General features: G+C 37.3%; 1 protein-coding gene across 2 annotated transcripts in view; it reads right to left on the bottom strand.

The window, feature by feature from the left end:
* LOC113095460 (neuropilin-2-like) overlaps window positions 1-21,098 on the bottom strand; it is a 77,927-nt gene that overhangs the window by 35,491 nt on the left and 21,338 nt on the right. For both annotated transcript variants that reach the window (XM_026261031.1, XM_026261018.1), the window contains exons 3-6: window positions 16,363-16,544; window positions 2,276-2,506; window positions 1,268-1,423; window positions 808-977 (exon numbers count right to left, since the gene is read on the bottom strand). In XM_026261031.1, the coding sequence (XP_026116816.1) occupies window positions 808-977; window positions 1,268-1,423; window positions 2,276-2,506; window positions 16,363-16,544 (739 nt within the window). The remainder of the gene's footprint in view (window positions 1-807; window positions 978-1,267; window positions 1,424-2,275; window positions 2,507-16,362; window positions 16,545-21,098) is intronic.

The following is a 21,098-nucleotide window of genomic DNA, read 5'->3' as shown; positions in this document are numbered from 1 at the left end:
CTGGAAATGTAGTGGTGTGTAGAAATATACCAAACGCATATGTGTGAGAGAGATTCAAAATCCCAGTGGATTAAAGGGAACAAATCAAGGACAGGGTAAATAGCATATATAATGTGAAGCATATGAAAATGAGATTGTGAGGGACAAATCGCTATAGAGTAAGGTTACATCTTAAAGTCAACAGAAAACATATTTGCAACCCATTTTTCATTTATAATATCACATATTTACAGGTGAAATTATGCTAACATTTTTAAGAAACTAATACTTTTATTCAGCAAGGATGCATTAGATTGAAAAGTGACAGTGATTTTGATACAAAATATTTATAATTAAAATAAATGCTCTTCTTTTGAACTTTCTATTTATCAAAGAAAGCCGTGATGAACAAAAGACTTTAAAAAAAAAATGATTATGTTTTTTTTTTGTTTGTTTGTATTTTTCATTTTGAGTCCATGCTGACTTTTAGGTCCTACATAATGTATTTTATTTGGAAAGGCATATGTGTAATATTTCGTCCACTGAATGACACTCTGGTATACAATGGTACAAACAATGGTACAACATATTGGGCCTCATTGTTTAAACACAAACAGAACAACTATCTGTGTACAGTAAATCATTTGAAAACCAATTCAGGTCAGTCTAACACCTTATATAAAAATGGTTTCTGAACAATTCATAAAGATATTGTTGCTAATATTTTGTGAATAATAGCAATTCCATCACTACACATCCTTTTTTTTCTAATGAAATGTTGACTGTATGTCAAATGTACCAATAAGTTCTAGTGTGTGATTAGCTTACCTGTATGTATTCCTTGTTGCTGTCCTCGCTGGGCGTCCAGGCATTGTCCTCGTTGTTCAGACGAGCCTGACGGGGCTGCCAGCGACCATCATAAAATGAGGTGGAGGCCGAAATCTGATCATCAGATATCTTCCCAGACTCCATTCCAAATGCATTGCTACAGTGAAATGCTGAGTGAGAGAGAACAAAATTCAATAATTAAATAATTCAAAGTAATTCAATAATTCAAATATTTTTTTATTTTTTAAATATATTTATTTGATATCTTTTTCAAATGATTTAATTTACATTTTTAAATAAATAAATACAATTATTTATATTTATATATTTAACTTACAAACAAACCACAACGTTTGATGAATGTAGTTAAAGTTGGGCTCAAACAAACAAAACAGTGATTTGTGTTTACTTTAAGGTGCTGGGTTACACAAAGAATATGATCAGAAAATGATATACTTACTGTCACTAATTTCCTTGTGAGTCATGTTAAAGCGGGCAGAGAAACCATCTTTGGCCACAGCCATGTCAGTGTGGAAGGAAAGCGACAGAAGACCTGTGGAAGACTGGATCTCTGGAGGGATCTTCGTCCCACAGTATCGTCCGATCAGGGGTCCCACTGAACACAAGAGAGGGGGAACAAACTGATTTGAGATCATAGAGAGAGAATAGAAGCATATCTTAGAGTGAAGTGGATCTGCTGAGGCATCTCGTGCCTTAAATTCCCTCAGCTCCATGGATTATGAGCTTTCCTCATAGTATTCCTCTGATTTCTCTCCTACTTATCCCTGATTTACTGTCCCTCTCCCTTGCTCCTGTGATCCCTGGATGTCAGCAAGACCAGAGCTGAGTTTGATCCCAGACTGATTGTGAGTGTGGTGTGAAGTGATGAAATGTGGGTTACTGTGTGAGTAGTTGAGATGTTTACAGTACTATGAACACCCTCTTCTACACACTATTTGTGCGATTGATAAAAGATATGATAGGAAAAATGTAAACATTCAAAAGTCTTAGGTCGCTAAGATCTAAAAAATGTTTTTGAAAGAAGTCTCTCACCAAGAATGCATTTCATATATTGAAAAATACAGTAAAATCAGTCAAATAAATTGTGAAATATTACTACAGTTTAAAATACCTGTTTTCTAATTGATTATATTTTAAAAAGTTATTTATTCCTGTGATGCAAAGCTGAATTTTCTGCATCATCACTCTAGTTTTCAATGTCACATGATCCTTCAGAAATCATTCTAGTATGCAGATTCACTGCTCAAGAAGCACTCCTTTTTATCAATGTTGAAAACAGCTGGGCTGCTTCATATGTTGGAAACCATTGACACATTTTTTAGGATACATTTATAATTCTTTTGTATTATAAATGTCTTTACTGTCACTTTTGATAATGTGTTCATTCTGAAAGACATATATATATATAGGTCCATACAGTATATATGAATAAAATACCAACACTAACCTTGTGGAAGGCCATCCCAAACTTCCAGCCAGTCATACTTGCATTCTCCTTCCCCCAACAGCAAAGGGTCATTTTCCAGGTCAAAGGTCTGGAAGGTGAGTGTGACCTCCGTCTGAGGAGGAGGGATGATGATGAAGGAGCACTCCAAATTATGAGGGTACTTGTCAGGGAAACCAGGAGACTCGATCACTCCGGTTGGAGCGCTGAAATTACGGAAACAGTGCTCGGCTCCTGCAGAACAAACAGAAACACAAAAGAGAAATGTGGATTAAGATAACATGACAGACTGCAATTAATTATCGGCACTTACATCATAGCGACAAGATTTGGATGGGAAGACAGACCCATTTTCTTTCATATTTAATTAAATAATTTCATTATTTATAATAAAAAAGGGAAAAAAATAATATATGGGAAACTAGTGATTATATTTTTCAATATATGTATGTAACACGAATTGCTATATATTGATACATATGAACATATGATGAGGCAACACGGTGGGTGGAAAATGATATTTGATATGTATAACGTTATGGCTCGAGTGCTCAGATCACAAAATATATCTGTCTCATATCATTCAAAGTAGCAATTCCTCAGTATTGTTCTATAAATTGTAATGTATTATACACTATATACTATTTTGTATATTTTCAAAAGACATTAAACAGTTTAATATATAAGCAAATATGTTTTCTTTGTGTAAGGGACCTTCAGCTTAGAATTAGTGAATAAATTCAGTTTGATAAATGAACATATTTGTTGTAAACGTGTGTGTTTTTGTCAAAGAGACACATTTCTCTAAGTAAGCAATTCCTCATCCACTCGTAAACCTTCCGGGGTGTTCTGGTGAACGTGGATTCTCTTGTTCAGCGGTGTGATATGGTGCTGTATTCTGTGCATGTGTTTACCAGACACACTCGAGCGAGAGAATGTCATGAAATGAAAGCCTGTTTACTGATTCCTGGCCACGGAGAGCTCTCACACGCCCCTTTCCCTCTCTAATTCACATTTCAAACTGCTGTTCACCTTCTCCATGCCCCTGCTCGCGATGCCAATGTGCCTGGCACACCGTCTGAATGCAGAGCGGAAGAAATGCAGCAAAAACAAGTGTAAATATGAGGCGGAGGGGAGCGAAAGAGACAGAGAGATTAAACAAAACAAACAAGACTAAGTGGATGGCAAAAGATGGACGCAGTTTGTAAAGTATACAGATTATGCACAGTGCTCACTTTGAGCAAATGTGCCGCATATCATGCCTTGCTCTCAAATGTGGTGGAGACAAACCTATACAAGGTGCTAACAGCATAAATGGGTAAAAGATCAAGGAGGGACCAGAGCCATATTTATGGACTAGAATTCCCTACACACAATGCTTTAATTTATGGGGTAAATAAAATATAAATATAATATATAAATATATAAAAATTATTATTTGTTCTACTTCTCCAGATACAAGCAGACCCTATTCCAGAATCAAATCACTAAGGGTAATCTAGTTTTAATGGTGGCCTACATCTATTTAGATTTTTTTTTTTTTGCCCTGTCCATTGATAGCGCCATCCACATTTAAATGCCGCAGTCACTGGTCCTCTTAGCATCATGAAAGATAAAACGTATTCAAATTCTGAATGGATTAGCCAAGAAAGCCTGCAAAGAGAACTCCTTTATTAATAAGTAAAAAGCTGTCACTCATTTCAGCTTATCGCGATCTCACAAAGTTCTGTTATAATCGATGAAGCTCCACACTGCACAATGAATCTCTTATTCATGAAATCAACAGAAAATGTTGGTGATTGGCTGCATTGATTAGAGCTACAAAAACACGCTGAAAATTGAGACTGTTGAAGCTCTCCAGAGTTCAAACGCAAATAGACACTGGAGCGTTTGTAAAACATGTTTTGCGACTTTCCTATTTCTACAGCTTCAACTGATGTTCTCTTGCTTATTTTTATTTTTTATTTTTTGCTTTCTCTCTAGTACTCCTGTAGATCTGGCCATGAAACAGTTAATTGTTTAAATGTTGTTTTTAGGCGTGAAAAATGATCATAATCATAAAAATATTAAAGCTAAAGGTTTTTATAAAGCAATAGAGGGTGTTCATTCTCAAGCTAAAAATTTAAATACATTAAAAAATGACTTCCCCAAAGTCGTGGCCTAATGGTTAGAGAGTCGGACTTCCAATCAAAAGGTTGTGAGTTCGAGTCCCGGGCCGGCAGGAATTGTGGGTGGGGGGAGTGCATGTATAGTTCTCTCTCCACCTTCAATTCCATGACTTAGGTGCCCTTGAGCAAGGCATCGAACCCCCAACTGCTCCCCTGGTGCCTCAGCATAAATGGCTGCCCACTGCTCCGGGTGTGTTTTCACAGTGTGTGTGTGTGTGTGTATGTTCACTGCTCTGTGTGTGTGTGCATTTCGGATGGGTTAAATGCAGAGCACAAATTCTGAGTATGGGTCACGATACTTGGCTGAATGTCACGTCACTTTCAAAACAAATTTATACTATTTTTAATTAAAATTTTTCGAATTTTGAGTAATGATAATAAGTGTTTGTCTGCTTATTCTATTCATCAGTGTTTGAACCATTAAAAGAAAAAAGAATTCATTTCTGGGTTTAAAAATAAAAAAATGTATGGATGCAAAGGTACATGAAGCATCCTCTCTAGCATGTCAGTTCATGATGTACAGAGGGAAGAAAGTCCTGCAGATTTGGAATTACATGAGGATGACATCATTTTTGAGCTGACTCAGTCACTACAATCAGATAAAACCATGTCAGAATTACTTGTGGTCTCTGTGGTTTCTCACACCAGTGACACCATTTAACCAACACTGTTTCCTGTGTGGAGGGCAGCAAATTGCCCAGGATTCTATAGAAAGAAGAGACAGACCTTATAGAAACTTGTGGTGGCTGTCAAGAGGTCAGTGTCTCGATGTGCCTAATGATTAGCAGCGGACCTGTGTAGCTCCAGGCCAAATGAACAGCAGGTTCCAGTATGTGTGCAACACTCAACACACTTGTGGGTGACGGCTGGTACCGCGGTTAATGTATGTGTTGGATACACAGGCTCACTTGAGCACAGAAAAAAACCCAAGGAAGCCACACAAGGAGAAGGAAAGAAAGCAAAAATGAGATGAAGCGCAGTGTGGTGCGCACACACACACACACAAGCCTTCCTGCTTTTCAAACACTACCTTCGCTCTCCCACACACAGTGATGTAAATAGCACAGCTTCTGCTTGTGTGGAGGACGGTAACACCACAGCTATGTATTACACAAAGAAAGCTCTTCAATTGAGAAATTTGCTGAAAATACAACGCAAAATGATGAAAAGAAGAGCATAGGGGAGAATGGGCTGAGGTAAAGCCATGTTTTGTCCTTCAGGCCACAAGGTTAAACAAAATAGGACATTGGTTTTTAATGACTGACATCAAGTTCAGGGTGAATCATGGGCAATGCTGATACAAAATGAAATGAGACTAATACATTTTCTTTAAATACAAACACTTTACTAAAAAAATTAAAAAATATCTGCAAAAGAATAGGAAAAATATTGTAGTTAATTTCTAATCTTAATGCAAAACATTTTGATCAGACTCATCTTAGAGCTGAAGATCTTTGCCCGAACCCGATGGGACCCGTCGGGACCCGATGGGTTCATTTGGGTTCGGGCTTAATTTCTATCATCTTAAGCGGGCTCGGGCTTGCGCTCCGGTTTGCGAGGTAAACGCGCGGCCATGTGATGTGTTTCGATTAGCGCGAGAAAGATGCGAAAATGAATCCTGAGCAGGTGTAACGGAGGCTTGCCTCTGGTGTTTACGTTTTGGTTGCACCAGCAACTAAAGCAAACTCTGAGGTGTGGAAAAGTTTTGACCGTGTTTATAATGCCCTTGCTGGATCCTCTTCAGTTTGCATACAGAGCAAACAGGTCTGTGGACGATGCAGAAAACATTGGACTGCATTATGTTCTGCAACACCTAGACAGACCGGGGACTTATGTGAGGATCCTGTTTGTGGACTTCAGCTCGGCCTTCAACACGATCATCCCAAACCTCCTCCTGCCCAAACTAAATCAGCTCTCCGTGCCCACCTCCGTCTGTCAGTGGATCAACAGCTTCCTGACAGACAGGCAGCAGCTAGTGAGGCTGGGAAAATACACATCCAGCACCCGTACAATCAGCACCGGAGCTCCCCAGGGCTGTGTTCTCTCCCCACTGCTCTTCTCCCTGTACACCAACGATTGCACATCTAAGGACCCCTCTGTCAAGCTCCTGAAGTTTGCAGACGACACCACACTCATCGGCCTCATTCAGGACAGTGACGAGTCTGCTTACAGACAGGAGGTAAAAGAGCTGGCTGTCTGGTGCACTCTCAACAACCTGGAGCTGAACACCCTCAAAATAGTGGAGATGATCGTGGACTTTAGGAGAAACCCCCCTGCACTCCCCCCACTCACCATCATGAACAGCACTGTGACTACAGTGGAGTCATTCAGGTTCCTGGGAACCACCATCTCTCAGGACCTGAAGTGGGACATTCACATTGACTCCATCGTAAAAAAGGCCCAGCAGAGGTTGTACTTCCTTCGTCAGCTGAGGAAGTTTAACCTGCCACAGGAGCTGCTGAAACAGTTCTACTCCACCATCATCGAATCCATCCTCTGCACTTCAGTAACTGTCTGGTTCAGCTCAGCTTCTAAATCTGACCTCAGAAGACTACAGAGAGTAGTCCGGACTGCTGAGCGAATCATCGGTTCAACTCTCCCATCTATTCAAGAACTGTACTTATCCAGAGTGACCCCTCACATCCAGCACACTCCCTCTTTGAACTGTTGCCATCTGGTCGACGCTACAGAGCACTGAGCACTAGAACGACCAGACACAGGACCAGTTTCTTCCCTCAGGCAATCCATCTTATGAACAGCTGACAATAATGGCGAACACACTACACTTTATATGTATATACACATACACTTTATTTATCTAACACACATACTTAGTATACACTTAAATTTTGCACACAATATATATGTACATACATAACTTCACTTTGTAATATACCTGCCTACAATTGTCATTTGTATATTGTCATTCACTGTCTACATATTTGTATTTTTTATTCTTTTATTATGTGTTTTATGTTCTGTCGCTGTCATTCTGTTGTACTGCGGAGCTTCTGTCACGAAAACAAATTCCTCGTATGTGTAAACATACCTGGCAATAAAGCTCATTCTGATTCTGATTCTGATTCTGATGAGAATAATGAGTGAATAATGATGCACCATCAGTGAGTGCAGGAACGCGCTGAAGACATCTACAGTGGATTCAATCATTTTCCTCCACAAAAACATGTAGGCCTAGCCTAATCTCTGTCAGTAAAGGTTTTTCAAATGATAACTAAATATTCATTGAGTCTTAAATGCATAATGTTGACAGAGTATTTACGCTAATGTTGGCATTATTCTTTTATTAAATAAAGCAAATCCGGCGGAGCCTTTATCTTAATTTCGTTATTGCCAAATACCCATCCTAATTTAAAATTTATCTTAATTTTCTTTTTTTAAATGACTCGTTTTTATTGGTGCGTTGGCCTATTTATAGGTTAAATGAGCCTGTCTAGAATGCTGAGATGTTACGATGTCACAGAGGACTTATTTTATTTCTTTATTCCAACTTCCAAGTGGTCTAGTCTACGTTAGTTATGAGTAAATTATGTTAAAACATGAATAAATTACTCATTGTTGACAAAAGGCAAAAGAGCTGTGTGCGTGCGCACATTTGAATAATGTCGGGCTGTAAACGGGTTCGGGCTTTAAAAAAGCTGTCAATAAAAATGTACTTGTCTAGTAAATGTTCTTTGACTTATATGAAAAATCATAATTATGTATATAATTCTCATATGTATATCATATATATTTACAATACAAACTGTATACATTTTTTTTCATATTATCAATATATATATTGAAATAAATATGTATATTTTAAATATATTCAAATACTTTTTTATTATATATGTATATACTACATAAAAACAACTAACTAAAAATAAGTAAGTAAAACAAAGTCTAGCTGCCAAGGCAAAATTTATCATTCCATTTAGATTAAATTTATATACTAAAATAATTAAAACTGAAATAAGAATTAATAAGGCCAAATTAAGCTTATAATTCAAAATATTGATTTAAAAAGCTATAATAGTATGTTTAAACTAATCCTTGTAAATGAAGAATTTATTATCTTTATATACATGGGACGGGTAGGTCGACGGAGTCTTCCATGTAGTTCTGCCATCTTGCAAAACTATAATAGCAGAGAGGGACAAAAAGTACTAAGCCAACGCGTTTCCACAGCGCGTTTTCGGTCAGAGCCAGAAACGCAGGTGCAGAGCAGTGAGAGGCGCTTGAAACTGCACCGGCAAGTTTAAAAGTCTGGATTGCATACATATGCCGCGCCACAGGGGAAGAAAACATCGTCGCCAAAACAGTCAAAAATAGAACGTAAAAGGAAACGTGACCGTAGATTACAGAAAACAAGAGTTAATGTCGGGGAAGCTTTTTCTAGGTGGAAAGAGCTAATGCTGGATAAAGATTTCAAAAGAGACGCTGAAGTGGCCAGTTTTCTTCTCGCCAGGTAAGTCAGTGTTACAATCTATATTACAATATTTTTTTTATATCTAACAATGCACATTATTCAGAAAATATAACGAATAAAGAAGACATAACTACTAATTACAATATTTCATGTTTTCCACAGTCATTAATTCATGCTGTAACATTCGTTTGTTTATGGTCATGTTGCTGTTTGTTTGAAATAACACACCTGTTCACCTGAAGGAAAACTCTACGAAGTGCTATTAGAAGACATCCCGTCAAAGCTTTTTGGTACATATCGCCTACCGTAGATGCAACGCGCATTTGAAAAAGCAAGGTGCTGGAGAGCAAAATTAGTTTGAATGCAAAATACAATTTCACCACTAGATGGGAGTAATTCCTACTTAGTGTCCCTTTAAACAGTTTCCTCAGATAATGATCATGCACTTTGGAGCAGTGTTTAAATAGCATGATGAACCTTCTTATTTAACCAATTTATTTTCTTTATGAAATAAAAAACGGACAAAAAAGACACAAATATTGAGGACTGGATTGTGTAAAGAGAACAGGCATAACCCACTCCACCATTGTGTTTGGTAGAGGATTGTGTTAGTGTCTGTTCTAAATAAAGATCTTCACATAGTGGTTTTTAGTTTCCTCTAGCAGTGGGTCGTCCCGTCAAAGTCCGCTTCTATTACACTTCCACTTGGCCGGCTGCCCCGCACACTGAACCCTGCCATGCATACCGCCACTGCATGAGTGTGTGTGTGTGTTTGTGTGTGTGTGTGTGCGTGTGTGTGTGTGTGTGTGTGTGTGTGTAAAACACAGTGACGAGGAGCATGCATGCATGAGTGCCCACCCTTACTTCTTATTAGTTCATGCTTATGATCAAACCAAAGCAGTCTCTTCCTCCACCTCGGGACATGCCTCCCGCTGCGGTACAGTGTCTGTGGCCTGCCTGTCACTACAGTTGACCGTACGGTAATGGAGGAGGCGTGGCAACTAAAGGGTTAGTTGCTGGGTAGAAACTCAGGTGGCGTGAGTGCTCATGCTCAAATGTGCGAGGGATTTCTCCCTTCTGCTGCCTCCTTCTTTTAACTCCCTCTATCTGACTTCTCATGGGACAACAAAGTCTGTTTTCACTCACTGCATTATTCACTCACTTCCCCCAGTCAGTTGAGATCAACTTGCCGTCAACAAAACTCTGATGACACTGCTTTCTGTCTTTCATCCACGCCCAGGACTTAAATTCACAATAAAAATTAGAGGTGCTCCGATCACGATCGGCCGATCGTTATGCGCATCTCATCAGTAAAGCCGGTTTTCTAATCAGCGGTTAATTCCATCAGGTGCGTGATTTCACATAGAGCAGCTGTTACTACACAGAGCCGTTGTTAATAGAGAAGATGCGCAAATCACGTTAATTTTCAGCGTTTATTGGCCCATCTTCTCAGTTAACAACGGCTCTGTGTAGTAACAGCAGCTCTATGTGAAATCACGCACCTGATGGAATTAACCGCTGATTAGAAAACCGGCTTTACTGAGGAGATACGCATTAACGATCGGCCGATCGTGATCGGAGCACCCCTAATAAAAATAAAACTCATCTAACTTGAAAATTGAACAAAGAAATAGAAAAAAAATTCAATTATTCTATTTGGAGTGAATGGCTGTGATTTTTAAACAAATGACAATTGAAAAAATCTTCCCAGAAGATTAGTTATGGTTTATTATGGTCTGCTGTAGAGTTTTGTAGGATTGAACGATTTTATTAACAGATTATCTGTATTTAGAATTTAAAAAACGCTGCTCAGGGACTCTTATTAAGCTAGTTTAAGACTCAAATCTGCTTTTGGGATCTACGTTTGAGATGGAAGTAATATTGAGAATAGCACTTGCTTCAGTAGAGAACGTCAAACATAGTTGAAGATGATGTTTTACAACTGCCACCAGTTCATTATAAGGATCTGACACAATATCTGACTACCAATCAAAAGTTTAGGGTCAGGGATTAGAGTCTCTAAAATTATGAAAAAGACAACACATACACAAATTTTTTAATAAAAATGTGAATAAAAAGTACAAATTGTGACATAATTCAGACATAAAACATCAAAATTAGAATTAAGACATAATTGTGAGATCAAAGTTTAAATTGTGAGACACTAAATCATAATCGGATAAGAAGTCAAAATTGGGATAAAAGGCCATAATGAAATAAAACGTTGAAAATATAAGCTACTAAGCCATAATTATCAGATAAAGTTTTAAATACATAAAAAGTCTGAATTATTAGATAAAGAAAAAACATATTTATGACCTAAAAAGCATAATGAGATAAAAAGTTAAAAAAATATTAGATACTAAGTCATAAATGTGAGATACAATTTTTTAATTATGACATACTAAAAGATATATTTTGAGATAAAAAGTCAAAATTGGGATATTTCTTCAAGGTATATAGATGTGTGCAATATTTAAGCAAATTCGTTGCATTATTGAGATTTCAAAAACAACATCCATCCATTTGCTATCTATTTCATCTCAATGCTAGCTAGAAGAAAGCTATTTCCTTCCTTTTTTGTTTTGCCGCTTTAAGAAGAGGTAGTTAGAGCTGAAGACTTTAAATGGGATGTTTTATAGGAGAAGAGGAAGTGAGACTGCGAGACAGACGGCATCTGACCAGATTCAAAGCAACTGTTAAAGTGGCAGTAAATTCCACTGGATGACCAGGATGGCCTCTAGACCACTTCTCCACCTCAGGTGGGGGGCAGCACTGATGTTACCCAGAGTAAAAGAGAACTATGGACCTAATCGGTTCTTCTAGCACTTTCTTTAGAGTGTGCACTTGGAAGACGGCAGCAGTGGTGAGCCTGAAGGCTGCTCAGCAGGAAGTCTTCCGCAGTAACCCTGGCAACAGCATCACAGTCATGTGACTGGGGCAGGAGGGGTTGTTATGTTGCATATGCCACTGAGGGTAACAGTCTGGAAACACTAAACTGGGGCAGAGAAACGGGGCAGCAAAAGGGAAGGGGAGCAGAAGAACAGGGGGTTTAGGGGATTGATGGGTTTTGACAGACCCATTAGGTCATACACGTCCATTCAAGGGTGAAAGGTTAAAACAACAAACTTTCAAACTTGAGCTGTATACATAAAGGGGAAATTCGCTGTAAAATTTTAATTCTGTCCTCATTTACTCACCCATGTTTTCAATGCCTGTGTCAATTTTAGTACTTACAATTACTGAGTACTTAGTAATTAAAGTTAAGTTTATTTATTTAGTGCATTTTTTTATTTTTTCAGCAAAAAAAAAATATATATTTTATTTTAGCTTTAATTAGCTTTAATAATTATTTATTATTATTATAGCAGCTTTAGTTAGCAATACATTTTTATTGTCAATTCAATGAACGTTTTTTTTTTTTGTTAATGTTTATTTTATTATATTTTATTTTTGTTTATTATTATCATCATTATTATTATCATTATTATCTGTATTTTTTTTTATAATAACAACGTTGTTTTGTCAATGGGTTCAGATTCAGAGTTATTTTGGACCTCACTGACTTCCATTATATTGACAAAACCAGGTGACAAATTCTACGTAATATATATTTTGTGTTTGTATTTAGAAAGCCATACAGGTTTGCAGCACAATGAGGGTGAGTGAGTGATGCAAAAATATTTATTTTTGGATCAACTATCCCTTTAATTGCTTCTACACATGCTGAATTCAGAAAATGCTGCGAATCAAATCATATCAATGTGTCCGGAGAACCACAAAGGCTTATTCTCAGTCCATTTATATTCCAACCTGATTCTCAGCTCCTTCCATAACGTGGTTTACTCGTTCCTATCTCGCAAAAACTCCTTTGAAGTGTGTGACCACTAATCGTTACAGTTGAGAAAACTACAGTCGTACTAGAGCATTAACAAATTACACCAATGCGCAGAGCATGAGCTGAATTTTTTGAATGACAGGTGCTGAGATTTTGCAGATGTCTGTGGAGATTCTATCCATGACCAAGCAAAGCATGAGCTAATCTACTCGGAACTGCATTTTGTAAACTTTCTGAATGTGCCTTATCACCACTGTTAAATTTTAAAGGTTTCAAACATGTTGTTGCTCTAAGCCAAACAAACAGAAAAAATTCCAAAAAAAAAAAAAAAAAAAAAGATTTAAGGAGCGTTATTCAGCCATAATGGCCTTAAGAGATCATCTACATAACAGATTCGATGTTACCCGAGGGTCAGCCAGAGACCAGTGTGGGATCTCTGCATGAATATAAATTAGGTTTGATGTTCTCGCTCCCAGTGCTGGCTAAGAGAACATACATCGGAGGAAAGTGTTCACCAAAGATCATTATCTCTGCGACGCATCTCTATATAAACAGACATAAACGCTTAGACTCACCCACGCTAACACTTTCCCACAATTCAAGTGGTTGGAGCAGTTTTTCTAAACAACAGGTCCCTCAAAAATAGAAGCTGATTTTTGTTTTTTTCTTATACCTCCTTTTTGGCAGTCTTTATAACTTTCAAAACCAGTAAAGACAGACTTTCTGAACTACTCTGCCTCAATAAACAGCCATTATTCTGTGGCACAGGAAATCGCAACAGTTCTTCATTTGTCTTTATCGTGGAAAGAAGTGTTTGGAAAACATGAGGATCTTACGCACTAATGCTGTCTTCATGTCCTCCTCCTGGGATGTTCCTAATGAGTTTGAAAATCATAATTATGACATTATGTGTGCTCAAGTGATTTTGGTCAGAATAAAATGGACATATTTCCTAGTTCTTCTCTTTTCACTCCCCTGACACACAGGAGCTTTTTAGCACTAGACCAACTAAATATCAAAGGATGTGCGTTAGGTTTGTATTTAATGCATTATCTATGTATTTTATCATTGTTGTGATGCAACAGAGATTTATGGGAACATACAATTATTATATATTTATACATAAATGTAAATTACTTTATGTATATTTGTTTTATATTTTAAAAATATATGATGTTCTTGGGCTGTCTCTGGTTAGTGTAAAATTAGATTGTGGGCTTGTTATGTGAGTAATGCTACTAGAGTTAGCAACAATATCTGTGGGAACAGTACCTGAGGGCAATGGTGATGATTTCAGCTATTACTGAGGTGAGGTGAAGGCTTAGAGACAGAATAACTCTGCTGTTTTCCCCATCAGCCATAATGAAGCCAGGGTGCTTATGTTACCAGTCTAATCATCACTGTAGCAAAACAACATCAACATCATAATCGCTGCACTCCCACGAGTGTACGGCCAGTGCAACGTTCTTGAAGTTCTTAAATATACATCCATATATAAGCTAATTCAATAATAATAATAATAACAATAATAGAAATTTGATCTATTTAACTTAAACCTCTAAATAATAATAATAATAATAATAAAATTTTATTAAAAATACCTAGCAACTAGTCAGAACACCTTTAAATCCACATAAAAACTCTCTGGTAACCACCCAGAACAACTTTTCATGAACAAACAGGCCTAATATTTTCAAAAACAGAGTTTTCTGATGTCTTGCAAGCATGAACTGTACTAGTACAGTGAAATCCCTACAGATGGCTCTAAATGGCTTCAAAGTCCATGCACAAATTGCCAAAGCACTCCAAACTCTAATTCCCCCAAGACGAGAGATCAGAGTCCAATTAAGAGGTCATTCCCGGCATGCTCGTGGAGGGATGAAAAGAGTTCCCCGCCTTTCCTCTAAACTCAGTTTATTTTATTTTTTTCTCTCCCTTGATGTTTAATTGGTCTGGGAGCGCTTCGGAAACTTTGAGGGAACATTTAAGAATCAGCGTGTCTGACGGCCTTGCAGCAGGACGGAGGAGCCGTGGCCTTCTGGAACCACGGGTTAAAGGTTGCAGGAGGTCATTCCACTAACGAGATTAACAGTGTAACAAGAGCGCCTCCAAAATCAACCTGAGCCACTCGTGACCCTCAAAAACCAGCCTGCTCCAATCAGCCATCAATCAAAACAGAGACTGAGTGAGAGTTCACACATAAACACCCCAACCACTGAGTGACAAGAGAAAACAGCTGAAGAAAATGGGCTACTTGTGTCCACATCTGGAGAAACAATGACCAAAAAAAACAAAAACAAAAAACAGCTTATGTGAAGTGTTTCTTAAGAAATATTGCCATGCTGAATAAATAAACAGATTTTTTTTTTCTTTTTTTTGTGGGGGGGGGGGGGGGGGGTGCAGAATCCTAATATTGGCATACATCTTTTCAGCAGGACCCTTAAAAAGGACATAAAAAAATGAGCTGTAAATCTGACATCAAACTTCAGAAATGATGTGAATGATAAAATGCTAAAATGCTATTACAATATAGAATAATGGTTCCTATTTTAATATCCTTTAAAATATAATTTATTTTTGTATAGCAAAGCTGAATTTTCATCAGCAATTACTCCAGTCTGAAGTGTCACATGATTCTTAAGAAATCATTCTAATATGCTGATTTATTATTAGAATTATCAATGTTGGCAATATTTGTGCTGCCAAATATTTTTTTGAAAACTGCAATATATTTTTTTAAGGATTCTTTGATGAATAAAAAGTAAAAAAGAACAGCAATTATTCAAAATATAAATCTATTCTAACAATATAAATATTTGCTATCACTTCTTATCAAATTTACACATCCTTGCTGATTAAAAGTTTTAATTAACTGCAAAAAAAGAAAGAATAAAAATTTACTCACCCCAAACTTTTGAACGGTAGTGTATATTGTTAGAAAAGATTTCGATTTTAAATAAATGCTCTTATTTTTTTACTTTACATTCATCAAAGGATCCTGAAAAAAGTATCACAGATTCCAAAAATTATTAAGCAGGACAACAGTTTCAAACGCTGATAATAAATCAGCATATTAGAATGATTTCTGAAGGATCATGTGACACTGAAGACTGGAGTAATGATGCTGAAAATTCTGCTTTGTGTCACAGGAATAAATTAGATCTTTACATAAATCTAAAAGTTTATTTTACATCGTAATAATATTTTGCAATATAATTTTTTTCCTGTTTTTCGCTCTGATTCCAAACTTTTGAGCGGTAGTGTGTAAATATACATGTTAATTTAAAAATACTTTCTATATTGTGTAAAATAAATGTACAGTGTATATAAATATATAAATGAAATAAAATGAGGTTTTATATATATATATATTAAATAATTAAAAATAATTTAAAGCAAAAGACAAACACATGAAAAGTGGCTGATGTTGCAGTGCAACACAACTAAATTTAAAATGGTTGTCTGTGAAGTAAATGTGAATCCTACACTCTCCAATGATTATAACAGCAGCAATCTCGTGAACTGACTTATAGGATGAGAATGCTTGAGCTGTTCATTGTCAGGAATAAAATTTTGTTCCTCAAAAAAAAAAAAGTGTTCCTCAAAATGTCTGTTTCCTTAACCGCATGGCAGTAGTGGGATTGAGCTCGCTCACCAGTTTTGTAGATCTCATAGCGCAGGGAGAAACCGGCACCCTGGTGTGCATAATCAGACACAAACTTGATGTGGATGACTGGACCCGAGGAAATTATGGCAGGAGGTGCAATATTACTGCAGTGCCTTCCCAACAGGTCCGCGGACTCAGAATTCCCATCTCGAATCTCTATGAAGTCATACCTTAAACAAAAAACAGTACATGCTTAAATGCTATTTTTGGATTTGATTCTCTGGTATACATGCAAAATGCCAAAGTCTGCAAAAGGGTTATTATAGTATAGTTATTAAAATCAAAATTAAAATCAAAAAAACATTTTCTTAGCTTGGAATTAAATAAGCATTAATCGATATAAAATAAAAATGCTGCCGCATTTAACCCCTAAACAAGAAAAAGATATATATATATATATATATATATATACAAGTGCTCACCCCTAAACAGGTGTCTTCTTCTTGCTCTATGGCGGATCGCAGACTTATAAGTGTATTACCGCCACCTATCTCTCAAGTGGACCATTGTCACTCCTAATTGAGATTGTAGATAGAATGTCAATGGTCAATTTGAGAGATAGGTGGTGGTAATACTCTTGTAAGTCTGCGATCCGCCGTTAAAGCAAGAAGAAGAAGACGCCTCAAGAGCAGGCTGTTTTGAGGAGGTGATCACACAGTTCAGATGTTGCAGTGCATCAGAGGTAAAATATGATATAAATATTCTTCAGTTTCTTGCACAGACCGATCGTTTTGTGTCTTTACACATCAATGTATCATCACAAGCCACAGGGCCAAAGGCATAATAAGACCAACAGAGTGTGAAGGAACTGCTAGGAGCTATTTTAAGTTGAGGTGGGGATGACCTTTGACCCTGCGTGGACTGCTGCCTTATCACAACAAACACACGTTTTTCCATGTCACTTCAGAGACAATGACCACCTGTCCGGCCAAAATAATCCCTTAATGTGTGTTGCCCCTCTTTTGCCAAAACACTTCACACACAATGTCTAAATGGTGCAAAAGACTCCCAAAAATCCATCAAACTGTCTGCATGTGTGCTTCCTTCTAATAAACTTGGCCATAGAAATGCATGAGTCAGACTTCTTTTCACACCTCTGGAATGCTTGCCGCATTTAACCCCTAAACAAGAAAAAGATTCCTGTAAACACATGCCATCATTCCCAACTAAACTATTCCAGAGCACAACATGGTGACCAGACTTCCTCCGAACTATGGAAATGAATCTATGCAGATTTAAAACCAACTTAGGGCCCTATAAAACACCCGGCGCAATGCGACACAAGGCGCAGCGCAAGTGTGTTTGCTAGTTTCAGTCCACTGCCATTCGCATTTTCCCGTTCAGCGCCTTGTCGTTTAATTAGCAAATTCATTTGCGCTCATTTTTGCACCCATGGGTGTGCTGGTCTAAAAAAGAGGTGTGTTCAGGCGCATTGCTATTTTAAGGAGCTGAAAATAGACTGCGTCATAGACCAGCTCAAACCGTTTTTCCAATCGTTAAAATAGCAAAAGTGGATTTGGACACGCCCTGAGTGCACCTGCGCTGTGCGCTTTACACTTTGCATTTAGATAATTAAAATAGGGCCCTTAGTATTTGAAGAAGGAAAACGAGCGGCTTCAAAATGCTGCAAGTTTAGTTTTAACTTAGTATTGCATTCTTTACAAATAAAAATAAAAACAATCTACAATATGTAGATGTTGTAAAGCATGATGCCAGCAATTCTATAAAATGATTCAGTTTAATGGATTCACAAAGAATTTGTACAGCTAAACTGTAAGCAATGACTTTAAACAAAGCTGCACTGGGACTTATTTATATTATATTTAGGGCTGTCAAATGATTAAAATTTTTAATCAAATTAATCAGAATTTTCAGTGGATTAATCATGATTAATCACTATTTGCCACTACACCTGAATCCTAACCATTTTTTTTCTGAAATGCATACCAAAAGATAAATAACAGGACACAGATACATAATTTTCATGTATTGTTTCATCATGTGGTTCTTTTTTTCTGAATTTCAAAAGTTTAACATTTACTTAGATCAAATTTACCTGAGCACTATATCAAACCATGCCATTTAACTACAGATAGTGTAAGAGTTTTAGGTGAACCAGTGGTTAAATATAGCCACATATCTATGAAATTATGGATAGAGAAACTCGAAAGAATGAACTCAGAAACAAAAACATGTGCCACAATCACATAAGCAGCACTCTGGGCACTCTTTTTTTTGGGAGGTGTTCATTTGCTCTGCCACAATACTTTAGGATCGATATTTTCACATTCTGAAGGCTTCAAGTGCCAGTAAAACCAAGTAAAAATGCATATGCTTTCCCAAACAGCTGTAATTTTCGCTGCATTGCATGTAGGTGTTTTGCGCATGCGCAGTGTGAAACACAGGACGCTATAACACAGTGATCCTCAAATCTGGCTCGCGAGATCCACTTTCCTACGAAGTTTAGCTCTAACCCTAATCAAACACGCATGAGTTTGCTAATCAGTGTCTTTAGGATCATTAGTAAATCACAGGCAGGTGTGTTTAATTGGAGTCTGCGCTAAACTCTGCAGGAAACTCGCGAGCCAGATTTGAGGATCACTGCTATAACAGGAAGAAGAAGCTCCAGCGTATCAACTACCAAAGTCATCTCTGTTTATCGAGCTTGGCATGAATGTATTTGAGAGTAACTGGGGTAAAACCTTAAGCTTCTTCGGTGTTTTTCGTCGCAGCGCTCGCCGCTGTTTTTTACTATCTTGAGAATTCAGAGATCGACGAGACTTTCCTAACCTGAATAATTTGTCACACTGCGCATGCGTGAAATGTGTTAAAAAATTTGACGTAATTAACGACAAACAACTAATTAACGCCGTTAACGCGCAATTTTTGACAGCCCTAATTATATTATATTATATTATATTATATTATATTATATTATATTATATTATATATTTTTTAATTTTGTTTGGGTTTAATCTGTGAAAAGATGGACAGGAAAAGTTGCTGAAGTTGCCCAGCATAGCGTCAAAGATTAAAAATCTATTGTTTCTGTCATTTGAGGATGGAACTTCACAGAACTGAACTATGCTGAATGAACTGATTAAGTAAATTAATAGACTTCAAAATGTTGCTTGTAATTATTTAGTTCTTCAAAAATCCACCATTGCAATAGTGCTTTAAAGTTGTCAAAAACTAAAACATTGCTATGAAAAACCTGGAAACCCAATAACTTTTGGAGTCTCCAAAGAACTGTGCAGAAACTCAAAAACATGTTGATGTCAATGAATGTGTTTGGGCTTTCCCTACAAAACCAGCATAGAATGAAGACAAGACGTCAGGCACTTTTAAACTTTTCCTTCCCGGTTGGCACTGAATGATCCCTGGTTGAGCCACATTACTGCTGGCTCCACGTCACTCAGGGAGTGTGTACATGTTTTTCTATCCCGATGGGGACTTAAACCTAAATGCACACCGACTCATGGGAACTCGTGTCACCGTTGGGACCTAAACTGAGGTAATCTAAAAATGCAGAAAGTTTCCTGTGGGTGTAATGGTTAGGTGTAGGGTTGGTGTAGGGCCATAGAATATACAGTTTGTACAGTATAAAATCATTACGCCTATGGAGAGTCCCCACAAGGATAGTGAACCAGACATGATTTTGTGTGTGTGTGTGTGTGTGTGTGTGTGTGCTCTTGTTTTTGTGACATATCAGGACACAACTCTGTATAATGACATGGGTATGACACAGGTATTACAAGGAGGGGGTGACTTATGAGGACATAACCCATGTCCCCATTTTTCATACAGAATGAGTTTTTATTTTTATTTTTATTTTTTATTTTTTTGAGAAAGTAAAAATGTACAAAGTTTCCTGTGAGGGTTAGGGTTTGGTGTAGGGTCAAAGAATATACAGTTTGTACAGTATAAAAACCTTTACGCCTATGGGATGTCCTCACTTTCCACAAAAACAAACGTGTGTGTGTGTGTGTGTTTGTGTGTGTGTGTGTTTGTGTGTGTGTGTGTGCGTGTGTGTGTGTGTGCGTGTGTGTGTGTGTGCGTGTGTGTGTGTGTGTGTGTGTGTGTGTGTGTGTGTGTGCGTGTGTGTGTGTGTGTGCGTGTGTGTGTAAGCCTGACACGGCCCCGGGCCCCCTCAGAATGACATAAAGAGGCAGGTGTCTCTGAGTCTTCATTGCTCTGGACCCCCCTGGCCGACCGCACACTTGCAGACTTCAGGTACAGCAGTGTATATTTAGACCCGAGACATCTCAGCTACATACACATTCACAAACATACGTGCATATCCATGTACAGCATCTGAAATCCTAATGCAAAACAAATGTACAATAGTTTTACAATCTATACATCTCATAGACAATGGTCTGAACAATACATCAAAATACAAATGAAACTTAACTGTATCAAAAGCTTTTTTTTCAGTGCCACACACATACATGAGGACATATATCTATAATTACAACTAATAACAACTAACTCTAATCTTACCCCTATACCTTAAACAAAGGCATTATTTGGTATTATTAGATGGAAAAATAAGTTACTCAACACTTTTTAGCCTTTTGATGATATTTTGATGATATATGTTTTACACATTGTTTTTCACTAAATTAACACAAGCAAGAATATTTCACTATTAACATTTTAATGCACCAATATATAGTAAAATATTAACAGCAATAAAATCAACATGCTGTATTTTTACAAAA

Source organism: Carassius auratus, chromosome 1, assembly GCF_003368295.1.
Source record: "Carassius auratus strain Wakin chromosome 1, ASM336829v1, whole genome shotgun sequence".
Classification (NCBI taxonomy): Eukaryota; Metazoa; Chordata; class Actinopteri; order Cypriniformes; family Cyprinidae; genus Carassius; species Carassius auratus.
This window is presented reverse-complemented; position numbering and strand designations above follow the sequence as displayed.